The sequence below is a fragment of the Myxocyprinus asiaticus genome, chromosome 1 (genome assembly GCF_019703515.2).
Source record: "Myxocyprinus asiaticus isolate MX2 ecotype Aquarium Trade chromosome 1, UBuf_Myxa_2, whole genome shotgun sequence".
Lineage (NCBI taxonomy): Eukaryota > Metazoa > Chordata > Actinopteri > Cypriniformes > Catostomidae > Myxocyprinus > Myxocyprinus asiaticus.
The window spans coordinates 55,633,189-55,646,616 of record NC_059344.1 but is presented as its reverse complement, the minus strand read 5'-3'; the positions used below and the strand labels follow the sequence as shown (position 1 = coordinate 55,646,616).

General features: G+C 36.9%; 2 protein-coding genes across 2 annotated transcripts in view; one reads left to right on the top strand and one right to left on the bottom strand.

Annotated features, from left to right (window-relative positions):
• LOC127434310 (extracellular superoxide dismutase [Cu-Zn]-like) overlaps positions 1-13,428 on the top strand; it is a 794,804-nt gene that overhangs the window by 730,481 nt on the left and 50,895 nt on the right. The window lies entirely within an intron of this gene.
• The window catches only part of LOC127452251 (ATP-dependent RNA helicase DHX15), a 54,682-nt gene that overhangs the window by 34,127 nt on the left and 7,127 nt on the right, over positions 1-13,428 (bottom strand). Inside the window, exons 3-5 of the mRNA XM_051717957.1 lie at positions 8,409-8,602; positions 8,097-8,256; positions 2,257-2,475 (exon numbers count right to left, since the gene is read on the bottom strand). Of these exons, the coding sequence (XP_051573917.1) occupies positions 2,257-2,475; positions 8,097-8,256; positions 8,409-8,602 (573 nt within the window). The remainder of the gene's footprint in view (positions 1-2,256; positions 2,476-8,096; positions 8,257-8,408; positions 8,603-13,428) is intronic.

Genomic DNA, 13,428 nt, shown 5'->3' with positions numbered 1-13,428 from the left:
CCCTGCACACTACCAAAGCATGCAAAAACAATACATTTGTATTACTTCCACATTTTTTACTTTATTCATTTTTTATTAGTATGTTTTTATTAAAATAATTTAATATTGGTCATAATGCGTCTTTATTGTCTTATCTCCGTTATTGATGACATAATAAAAACAAACTAGTCAACTCTGTCTCAAAGTAAAATTTCAATGAAGGTTAAGGCTAGGGATGAGTGGAATGACTTATTTCACTGAGGTTTAAACTTAAATTTTGGAGCTGAATATTTGAATAGTCTAAAAAAGTAAGAAACCCTAATTCTAAAAACAATGTGCGTTTCTGCGACCAATGTAAAATACTTAATCTATTCCAACAGCCAAATCCACACCTAAAAGCCTGTTGTGACGTGTACAAGAGAGTTTAACAAGTTAGGCAGTCAGCACATCGTTGAAAATAGCCATGTTGATCAACAGGGTAAAAATTATTATTATTATTATTATTATAATAAATGTCATACCTAGCCTCTCTTAACTACTTAGAGCATATATTTTTGATGAGCAAAATTAACATGTCAACATGGTCTGGTGAAAGGCGGGACCTGACACACCTGAGCATTTATCCTGCACTTGAAAAAGCCTGTTCGGCAGTAAAATAACTTACAAGCAATGACGTCAAAAGTACCGTTACTTTTGTACCAAGTCGATACTAAAATAATAAAGATGTAATGATACCACTGTTTCTGCAGTACCGAGCACCGACTCTATTCGGTACCAGCGTGCAGTATGACTGACAGCTGTAAAATGCTCACTGGCTTATTTTGAACGTGTGCTCTGTTACTCCTTTTACACTGAAATGGACAATTAATCCAAATGACATGTCCTAGTGTGATTTATTTAACCGCTAAAAGCTGCAACCCTAGTGTGGATGGGCTTTGTACTTTAAATTAATGTATAAATACGACCGCTCACCCACTGGAAACAGACAGTAATTCACGTTGTATGTGATGACAAAGCAGAGCACAAATCCTCTGTAAAGTGCATATTACATGTAGACTATATATTTAAGTAATCACAGCATTTGCGCTTTAATCTTAACTCAACTTTATTTAAATCGAATTTAAAACAACAGAGTTGACCAAAGTGCTTCACAGTAACAACATTTAAAACATAACATTTCAAAATTACCACATACACAAACACCAGTAGTCTAAAATACAAACACTTCAAAACTGTCCTACATTTCATTTGTCAGACTCAAAGGTCAGTGTAAAGAGATAAGATTTTTAGACATGACTTAAGTCATCAGTGATCACACTGGGCCATGTTGTGAACTGTTTACCTGGAAAACTGAAGCTTCCGGCAAAAAACCCATCATAATAAAAGCGTGATTCAAAATAAAAGCTAGATGCTTGAAATTGAAGAAATTGTGACAAATATACTAGAGCTGTATAGTAAAATGTAATATTCACTGTAATAATAATAATAATTAAGCAATATATCACAAGCAAGACTGCTGTTGAATAACAGTTTTGAGAAAAAAAAATGCAATATGTTAAATTATATTTTTACTTGTTAATGATATGAATTAATTGATTAGACAATTTTGATAATGAAATTAAAATTAAGTTCTGGAAAATAATAATAATAATTAAACTAATTATTAAAAAGAACTAAACTGGTGTGTTCAATAGCACATTATCATATTTTCGCTGTGGTACAGAAATTGGTATTGAGAACCGTGAACTTTCACTGGTATCGGTACAGGCTACTGAAATGATGGTACCGTGACAACTACTGCATATTCAAATTTATCTACTTGGAGAGTGTTTTCAAAAAGCTACATTTTCGCTGGACAAAAACGCAGTCTCATTGTGAACAGAGGGCCAAAACACGGCGAAATTAATGCTTTTTCAACAAAAACGTATTAGTGTGGGCCTGGCCTTAAGTTGAATTGTCTAATTTCTGCAACATTAGCAGGAACAAAATTGCTACATTTTCAAGCAAGTTTCATGAACATTCTCATCTACCACAGGTTGGCAAAACAAGTTAGTCACAACCTAAATTCACCTTATTTGTTGAGCCAATGTTGCTGTTTCGAGCTCTTTAAACAAACAGAGCACCACAGTTTTTAAAATCAACCTACATATGGCTTACAGCTGTCACTATATATTAAGATGAAACAAGCATTTTAACTACACACATCACCATTACAAAAAAATGCTGTCTGGACTTGGTTCACATAAATCCACCAGTATCTGAGTGTTACTGCCTTACCTCCTGTCCGGTGAGGAAGAGCAGTACATCTCCCTCATCTTCCTCACACATATGGATCTGGATGACTGTGCGGATTGCCGCCTCCAGGTAGTCCCTCTCTGGCTCGGGCGTGTAGAAGATCTCCACGGGATGCGTCCGGCCAGGAATGGTAAGCAAGGGGCAGCTGTCGAAATAAACCTGAAACTTCCCAGCGTCCAGGGTGGCGCTCATAACAATGACCTGGGGAAGAGAGAATAGATTGGGCATACTGACTCTGAACTGACTTTTAATGGGGCATCATTCCACATAGCACTTAGTTAGAGTGGCTGTGTTTTGCCCAGGTCACAGCTACAGAGAGAGTGAGCACGTCGTGTTCTTTCTGGACACATTATGATTCTAATGGAGGGAATAAACCATCGAGCCATTCTGAGGTCCACCCGGCACCTTTCCACACCATGAGACGTTATAATTGCTCTTGCAGCAAATTAAACTTTAAAGCTGGATAGGGACACAGAGAATAGGGAACACTTTGAGTGACTTAGATCTTATTTAACAGTCTCAGACCACATGTATAACCTTTGATTTGTTCCTGACAACAAGTAGTCATTACCATCTGCTTTATGAGAATTGGGTTCAGCACATTCCAGCCATTAAAACTCGCTGCGCTTCAGCTCTCCTTGGGCTGATGGCTTTCAAATGGGCTGACCCAGCAGCAGTCGCACTGCCACAACTAAAGTGACTGGTTGTGCGTTTCTGAGTGGAAAGGCCAAGTTTGTCTTAAAACGAATGGCTACACACCGGTCAGGCAGAGGTGCTGGTAGTCTATCAGCAATAGTCAGAAGAAGAATGTATGGCTTGTTAAAGTGTGAAAAGTAGCACGTAAAGCATGCAAATGTCATTTTTGTGACATGCATCTATCAACATATGTTATTCTTTGTTGTTATATATTTAAAAACATATTTTAAGTAGCACCAAAGCATTAAATTCTGGTGACTTTGGGAGATGCATTATTTATTATTTTCTTGATTGTGTATAGCAAGCATTTATGTAAAAATTGGCTAAAGCATTTCTAAAAGAAGCTATTTAGACTAGTGTTAGAAATTAACTTTTCTATTATTATAACATTTGCTTGTTTTAGGGGCATTTTTTAACATTGAGGGAATTGTTAGGACATATTTTTTTCTAACCATACAAATTATGACAATATGACGTCACAGTGTTGTGTCAAATAAAGCAAATTAAGCAACTCCTTAAAATACATGTTAAAACTGAGTAATCAGATAAGTGGTTACCCACAAATTGAAATGACCAAATAATTTCTTGTGATACGTGGAGATGGGCATTTTTCAATAATTTAGTTATTAAAATTTGAGCTCATAAGAAATTAGTACACGATTATTTGTTTATTTAAATTAAGTTAATTAATGAGAAAGAGATGTCAAATTATTATTTTTATCATCATTATGGTTGCGTCACCATTTCAAAACAAGCTTATATTTATATCCAAAACAAGCTTATATTATATCCTGTTTTTTTTTTGTTTTTTGTTTTTTTTAAACATTTAAATAAGCAATTTGTGTAAACAAAAAATATAGAACAAAATATTTAAGGAGAAAAAGAAACCGCTAATAAAGTAGACTGCCACAATAACGTACAGAACATATATAAACACTTGGCATATAATGGTTATCAAGTTTATATCGTTTCACATGTCAGGTTCTTGTTGAGAAAAACAAGCATATCCACATGCTCGGGTGAAAGTCAGCTCCTTAGTCTGACTCTGGTAACAATAAGGCCGGATGAAGAGAAAACGTGCTCTGCTGGCACAGACGTTGCAGGGACACACAGATAACGGTTTGCTAAGCGACCAATTTGGTTGAAGCTCTTTCATAACTGTTCACCTTCCCATCACCGATAAAATGACACGATATAGTGACATAGGGCTCTGTAGTTAATGCTGTCCAACTTTCAGAAATGGCCACGAAGTGTACCGCCCATAAAGCATATAGTAGTTTTGAGATTGGAAACCATGCTTTTATATTGATGCTCTATTCTAGCAGTTATGGTTTTCCGTGAGGGAATGTCGTAGTCTGGCTCAAGAAACTGTTTGACTTGCTTAAACCCATCTCCCTCGACAAAACTTGAAGTAAACACATCTCTCTTGATAATTTTTGATAACATCTGCGCCCACCTGCAGTGGTGAATACAGTGATGGACAGCCGTCTTTCCTCATTCGATTGGTCAAGTTCGGTGTTTAAACTTGATTTCTCATTGTGGTGGTGCTATTATGATAGCTCAGTTTCACCTGACAAAGTTTGCACACGACATGTTGATCACTTTGATCAAAGTAATTCCAAACTTCGCTGCACCTGGAGGCAGACGACACCATTCTCTCATCAAATGCGATCATCTTGTGTCACAGCACCACCCAATGCATTAAGTTATAACTGCGAGTTTTAGTGTGGGTGTTCAGGATTTCACTGTATGTATGGCCAGTAAAGCAAACTTTTGCGAAATTCGAGTATTGTTATTTTTCGAATAATTACTGCAGAACGAATACTCGAGTATTCAACTACTCGTGCACATCCCTAGTGAAGCGTAGCCTATATACTGGGTCTATAACAGAAAAATAAATGTATCCAATGTTACAAATAAGAAATAGAAATCATAAGTGGCACTTATTTTTATTTTATTTTTATTTTGTTTGCCCCCACATTTTCAATTTCAGGGTCACTGTCACCTTCAGTGGCCCTTGTTCAGACCAAACACGTTCTTGCACTAAAAAAAGCAAGATGCAGCGCAATGAAAGGCAGAATGCAGGTGTCTCGAGATGCGTCTTCAACAGCTCAAGTCCTTTTACGGAGTCTAAAACACAGCAAAACGCGTCAAAAAGACATTCATCTAGCGCATGTTTATATGAAAAACAACTGAAACGAAGACAAAGGAAGCTTTATGAGGCCTGAGCGAGGATGCACAGGTGGATTGTGCGTGGAAATCTCCCCCTTCACATCTGACACAATAGTTCTAATTCATTTTTCACTGCAGTTTTAACAAACTGTAATTAATTGTCACATTCTTCGACAGTGCGTCTTGAATTATTAGGATTTATTTTTAATATGTCAATTAATGAAATTTGAACAACACAACAGCAAGTGCTCCGAGGAAATGCAGCGGAGGCGACGCTCTGAAATGATGCTTGAATGAGCAGGACATTTCATTTAACAAATACATTTTACTTGGATTCCTCTACCATTGTTTCCTTTCCTTCCATGTTTTCCTCATATCCTGACAGGACACGAAGGAAAGGATGCAAGGATAGAGACAGTTCAAGAAATGAGAAGCCAGACGAGTTGCTGCACTGTTTATTTGCCCGTTCCGCACTATATGTGACTGACAGTAAAGAACATAAGAGATACTGAAATAGACATCATAAAGCATGTTCGTTCGTTACAAATTGCCAAACATTGTTGCCATTTCACAACATTTTAAAGTCATGTTCTGTATTAATGAATTCTGTTGAGTATATAAAGCGACAAATACAGCTCAAAAATCGTTTTGTGCCATACACGGCAACAGTAAATATATCTTACCCCTGGTTTGGAAGCACGAGATGGCTTGTTGCCTGTGCCTTCAGAGAAACGTGCTGTATCTGTCAAAAACAGAGATGGTGGTGTGCACGTGTCCACTTATACTTGTGCTGCTCATCACAGACATGATCAGCCAAACAAAATGTTTGTTAACATAACACTGAAGTATACCAAATCAGTAAACTTCATGGATGTACATAAAATAAAAATACATAAATGTATAGCAGGGCTTCAGACTAAAAAAATGAATAAATTGAAACATTACGGAGCCAAATGGCTGTTTTTAATCGCCAAATCACAGAATTGCTCAATTTAGATTGCTGTTCAGAAACAAGATATAAAGCCGAAGACAGCTGATAACCCATTAATCGGAGGTTTAATAAACAGTATATATAGTTGAGAAAACAAGTTTGCATTCCCCTTTTGTCTCAAATGTTCACACCCCTTTCATAATTTATATAAATAGAAGAGATAAAAAAATGATTTAGTACTGCTCTTCAGAATCTACATTACAGATATTTACATAAAGTATAGAACGCATATAGTGTGTTGTCTTCTTGAGCATCAGTGAATGTTTGCACCTTGTGTAATAGTTGTGTACAAGTCCCTCAATAGACCTTTTTCACACTCCGGGTTTTGGTATGCAGGGTAAACTTCGACAGCAGTGAATGGGAGACCACAGCAAATCTTATTTTCACTTACCCATTTGCTCCAAGAGCAAAATAAAAAATTCATTATTACATTTGAATGACTTTAAAAAAAAAAAAAAAAGAGAGAGCAGTGGATTAAGACAGATGGGAGAAAATGCCAAATTTTCTGTCACTGTCTCAGCAGCTGTAATCGAAACCCCCTTCGCAGCTGTGGTAATTCGTTTTTTAAAACTAAATGTTATAAATTAAAGCATAATGTTATAAACTTACACTAAATATTAAAAAAAATGATCATATAAAAAAAAGTTTGCTAGATTTATGCTGCTAAATAAGGTCAATCACAGTCTGTGAAAAAGGTCTATTGTCCTAAGTGTCAAAAGCTTGCGTGTATATATATATATTTAAATTGTTTAAATATTGCCTTAGTCTTTCTTTACTGTTACTGGATGGCCCAGCCAAAGAGACTACAAGAGTGCAAATTGAATGAAATCCCAGATGCATTTTATTGTGCTACTCCAATCCCAATCAATAATTACCAGAAGAAGAAAAGTGGTACAGAGTACGGGACTTTTAATTTTAAAGAAGCCCGAAATACACACGGGACTCTTATTTTGAAATGTCTGCGCTCCCAGTTGTGAGCTCACTGATGGCTGATTCAATGAGAAAGTGAATCTGATTCAAAGCTAACCTGAGCTCCTGAGTTCAAACCCTCAGTTCTTTTCAGGTGATTCATAAAAAAGACCCAGTTCAAAAGAGTTATTTGTTCACGACTCTCGCGCTGGGTTTGTTGTTGAGTGCGATGCAGCGAGTTCGTCATCACAACAGAACAGGTGAAAAGCGGTGCGAGACACAGTGGTTGTGTGTGTTCTAAAAATATATTCAATAACTCATAAGATGATATCTGACAAAACCGCATATGAATGCACACAACCCGACTGTCGCCAATGGCGACTACATTTTAAATTTTTGCCGCTATAACACGGGGCTCCATCTTGATTGTTTTGGTTGAATGGATCACATGACTGCATCACATGACAACAAATACATCATCGTTTTCAGATATCTCCGTTTTCCCAGTCCACACTACAACGCAAAGATGGTATTTTCAAATAGCTCAGTTTTCGCTGAAAAAAACAGTCTCAGAGTGGACGGAAGGCCAAAACAGAGAAAAAGTTGCGTTTTCAAACGAAGACGTATTAGTGTGGACGTGGCCTTAAAAGGAAAGACCCGTTTAAAAAAAAAATTTAACAAATGTTTATGTAACCCAAGAATTAAAGCGTTTGTATTTTGGTGACTGCATTTACACTGTAACACAAATTTAGAGTTTTACACTGTAATCTGACACAGATCAGATCTTGCTGCATGTGTGAATCAAATCACCACATGGAAAATTCAAACAGCAAAGGATGTCTGAATTATATATTTATTACATATATTGTTTACCATATTTATATATTTATATTTAAATTTACCATATACATCTTATATTATCTACTTAGGGCAACTTACCTCTACTTAGGGTAAAACAAAGCTAATTACCAAGGATGCTTAAAAGAGGCAAAATAAGGAGTGTATACAACAAGGTTGAACAGGTGTAAGCCTGTGAATTTCCTCCATCACATACCTTTAGGTCACTCCTCTGACGGACCACTTCTTTAAGGACGCCCATCAAAATGTCTGTGGCTAGTGTACGCTCGTGAGCCTCGTCAAGAATTATGACACCATAACGCTCCAGCAAGGGGTCGTTCATAGCCTCACGGAGCAACATACCATCTGTCATGTATCTGTGAACAACAGACATGTTATTTGGTCATCTTCACTTCAAGGGTTATCAGAAATGGCCAAATGTCATTCATTCAAAAATTACCAACACTTTTTTGCTTTCACTAACTTCGTAAACCAGGTGTTCTGTATAACTAATTGAACAATAACTTACTTCAGTATGGTCTTTGCAGAACTACAATCCTCAAATCTGATGGAGTATCCAACTTCCTGCCCCAGCATGACGTCCATTTCATCTGCCACTCTCTGTGCCACACTCATGGCGGCAACCCTGCGTGGCTGTGTACAGGCTACACCACGTTTAGGGCCTGGGAGAGACCTCACCATGTCTACACACCACTGTGGGATCTGAATGGAAACAAGAGTTGACACACAACCGATTAATTTATGTCAATTTACTTGTATGCTCTAAAGGAGAGGCCAGGCTACTCAGGTCTTCTAAAACTGTTACTATATTTACCAAAACCTCAAGACACATCCCAACTGAAACATTCATGTAATGAGAAGTTCTTCTGATTTCCCCCTGACAAAGGCATGCAACGTTTGGCTGTCAGAACAACAAAGAAGGGGCTCAACATGGCTTTTCAAAACCATGTGAATTAGGAATGGGCGATATGGCTACAAAAATTATGTACATATTTTTCAGCCCATTGACGATAAAAACTTCAATAATTATGTATTTTTCTCTTAAATGGCTCAAAAGGTTTTTTTTTTTTTTTTTTTTTTTTTTTTAAATCAGAGGAACCATCATTTCATCCAAACAGTGATTATAGCCAAGTAGATTCAATATTTTCAAGACACTGAATAAAAATCTATTTAAAAGTTTTCCACTTAATGAATACAAGGGAAAATTACATTTTCATTGATATGCACTTTTAGGTTTAGATTTACATTTAATATACAACAATACATAATAGCTCAATAAAAACCATTATTTCCCTTTGTATGGAACATATGTAAAAAAACAAATTGTGTGTGTGATTGAACAAGGTGTGCTAAAACTAATCCACTTATTTTTTTTGGAACCCAGCTGAATTTTGCATGTAACTAAATTGCAGTGGGATCCAGTCAATTTTATTATTGCAATTATAATTTTTATTTTGAGGATTAGATTTGGTAGGGTTGCTCCGATACCAACATTTTGGTCACATCCTGTTCCGGTTGCTGCCGGCACAATGCACAAGTCTGTGTTTGTAGCTTGCTTGGCAGCTTAGCATTGCTTATTCTTATACATTCATCGTTTTATCCTTTGCCATTTTTCCCCGTGCTTCATTTTTTTTTACACTTTTCTACTCTTTCAACTGCATGTATTTTACCGTGCGCGCCCGTTTCTCTGTTTTTTTCCCCACTTGTCTACATCTCGTGTCTCGACTGCATGCATTGTTTTCTCTTCTGTGTTCTACATGGATTATTGCATCAATCTCAAACATCTGCTGATCAGGAACTACGTTGATCTCAAACCCTCGCTGCTCAAGAACAACCATAACAACAACAAACAATTGCGGTAAATCATGGCATCCGCTCATGTTATTTCTTCCTGCATTGCATGCCACATGTTTACTATAGCTTCTTCCGTCAGCAGTGAGGGATTTATATGTGATAAATGTAAGGAATTAGTCAGGTTGACGGAGAAGGTTAATGAGTTAGAAACATGCATCCGAACGCTAGTGGAGGTCAGTGAGAAAGTGAAGCCGGCAGATACTGTTTCGGATGCGGGTAGTACAGTGAGCAACACACACACTTTGGTTCCATCTGTAGAGCCCCCGCAGCAGGGCATTTGGGTGACATCTCTGCAGCGTACTCACTTAGCAAAGTGACACCACTCTCCCATTCCTGTTAGGGTTTCCAATTGATTCTACACACTGAGGATCATGTTGAAATAGCCTTAGTAATAGGTGATTCCATTATAAGGAATGTGGAAATAGAGACTCCAGCCACAATTGTTAAATGCATTTCGGGGTCTCTCTGCTCATTGTGGTGACAAGGTTTATAGCAGATTGGTGTCACTGAACGGCTGGATGTCTGAGTGGTGTCCGGAGAACAGCATAGGATTTATAGACAATTGGAAGTGTTTTTGGGGTAGACCTGACCTGCTAAAGAAAGATGGACTTCATCCCTCCCGGAAGTTTCCGCTCTCCTCTCTAGTAATTTGGCTCATAGTCTTAATAGTGATAGTATTTGACTAACTGGGGCCCAGGTCTGAAAGCAGACAAACTGATTAATCCAAACGTCTGCTAACTGTCTTGAGACGTCACACAGGTCACATAAACTACAACACATCACCTGACTGTCATCATATAGAGACTGTCTGTTCCCCGAACTACCAAACACAAACCCCTCACGAAATCATTAGAACAAATTAGATTAAGGTCAAACTTGGGAAAAAAAAAAATAAAAAAAAATAAAAATAAAAAGTTTATTGAAGATAAACATCATATAAAAGGTAGGGCTACTAAACATTAGATCTCTTTCAACCAAAGCACTAATTGTAAATTAAATTATTACAGATCATAGTTTGGATGCGCTCTGTTTGACTGAAATCGGACTTAAACCGGATGAATATATTAGTTTAAATTAATCTACTCCCCCAGTTATTGTTATAAACATGAGCCTTGTCTGAAGGGTCGAGGAGGTGGTGTTGCTACAATTTACAGTGAGGTTTTTGGTGTTACTCAGAGGACAGGATATAAGTTTAAGTCTTTTGAACTAATAATGCTTAATGTGACAGTCAGATATAAATAAAAAATCTGTCGTCTTTTGCCCTTGCTACGGAGTATAGATCATCCGGGCCATATTCTGAATTTTCTATCAGATCTAGTAGTTACTGTAGATAGAGCTTTAATTGTTGATGACTTCAACATTCACATAGATAATGAAAATGACATATTGGGATTAGCATTTATCGATATTCTCATCTCTCTTGCAGTTAGACAAAATGTGACAGGACCAACTCATCGCCATAATCATATGCTAGATTTAATTCTGTCATATGGTGTTGATGTTGATACTATAGAAACTCTACCCCAGAGCGATGACATCTCAGATCATTATCTCGTCTCTTGTTTGAGCTAATGTCACTCAAGCTACACCACACTATCGTTCAGGTAGAACTATTCTTTCGACCACTAAAGATAGCTTCACTAATAATCTTCCAGAATTGTCTCACATACTCAGTAAGCCAAAAAGTCTAAAGGAACTTGATGTAATAACAGAAAATATAAATACAATCTTCTCTAGCACTTTTAATAGTGTTGCGCCCCCCTTCGATTAAAGAAAATTAAAGAAAAAAGCCCCACACCATGGTACAATGATCACACTCATGCTCTCAAGAGAGTAGCTCGGAAAATGGAGCACAAGTGAAAGAATACAAAATTAGAGGTATTTCACGCTGCATGGAAGGATAGTGTCTGTAGCTACAGACAGGCACTAAAAGCTGCCAGGTCAGCATATTTTAGCAATTACTGTGCTAAATTAGTTAGGAATAAAGTCTCGACTGAACCAGATATTCCGTCAGAACACAATAGTAATGACTTCATGAATTTCTTTACTGATAAAATAGAAATCATCAGAAATAAAATTGAAATTATGCAATCAACTGTCACAGCACCTCAGAAAACAGTGTCTCATACTTTTTCTCACGGGCGACTTCAATCCTTTGCTGTCATAGATCATAAAGAGCTAACAAAACTTATAAAAAAATCAAAAGCCACAACATGTTTGACACAATACCAACTAAGCTCTTAAAATAAATATTCCCTGTAATTTCAGACCTACTTAATATTATTAACTCCTCGCTATCCTTAGGACATGTCCCAAGAAACTTTAAAATGGCAGTTATTAAACCTTTTATTAAGAAGCCACAGCTTGATCATGGCGAATTGGCTAATTATAGACCTATTTCAAATCTCCCATTTATGTTGAAAATACTAGAAAAGTTAGTGTCCTCCCAACTATGTTCATTTCTACAGAGAAATGGTATATATGAACAATTTAAATCAGGATTTAGGCCCCATCACAGTACAGAGACTCCACTTATCAGAGTTACAAATTGCTTACTCTTTTTGTCATCTGATCACAGCTGCATTTCTCTTCTAGTGCTTTTAGTTCTTAGTGCTGCCTTCAACACCATAGTCAACAACACGACATTCTCTTGAATAGGCTGGAGAATTATGTTGGCATTAGTGGATTTGCATTAGCATGGTTCAGGTCCTATTTTTCAGACTGCTACCACTTTGAATGTGTAAATGAATAATGGTCAAATCAAACAAAATTTAAGTATGGAGTGCCACAGCAATCAGTTTTAGGGCCTCTGCTTTTCTCCTTATATATGCTTCCCATGGGAGATATTATCAGGAATCGTGGAATAAGTTTCCACTGTTATGCCGACGATACCCAACTTTATATTTCTCCTAAACTCGACAAAATTTCACAATTCTACAAATTAGCAGTGTATCAATGAAATCAAAGTTTGGATAGCCAGACATTTCCATCTACTCAATTCCGACAAAACAGAGGTACAAATTATTGGACAAGAAAACCTCTAAAAATAAGCCGCTAAAATATAATTTGACTCTCGATGGAAGTACTGTTACGTTGTTTTCTACAGCGAAGAACTTGGGTGTTATATTTGATACCAATCTGTCCTTTGAAAATCAAATTTCCAATGTTTGTGGAACAGCATTCTTCCACCTCAGAAATATTGCTAAGTTAAGACACATGCTCTCTGTTACTGATGCCGAAAAACTAATTAATGCGTTCATGACCTCAAGACTAGATTATTGTAATGCATTACTGGGAGGATGTCCTGCAAGTTCAATAAATAAACTTTAATTGGTTCAAAATGCAGCTGCCAGAGTGCTGACAAGAACCAAGAAATATGATCATATTAGCCCCATTTTATTGTCGTTACATTGGCTACCTGTTAAATTTCATATTCATTTTAAAATTGTTAACTACGTACAAAGCTTTGAATGGTCTAGCTCCACAGTACTTAAGTGACCTTCTACCACACTGTATTCCATCACGTTCATAACGATCACAGAATTCTGGCCTGTTAATAGTTCCTAGAATATCAAAATCCACAAAAGAAGGTAGATCCTTTTCTATTTGGCTCCAAAACTGTGGAATAGTCTCCCTAACACTGTTCGGGATGCAGACACACTCACTCAGTTCAA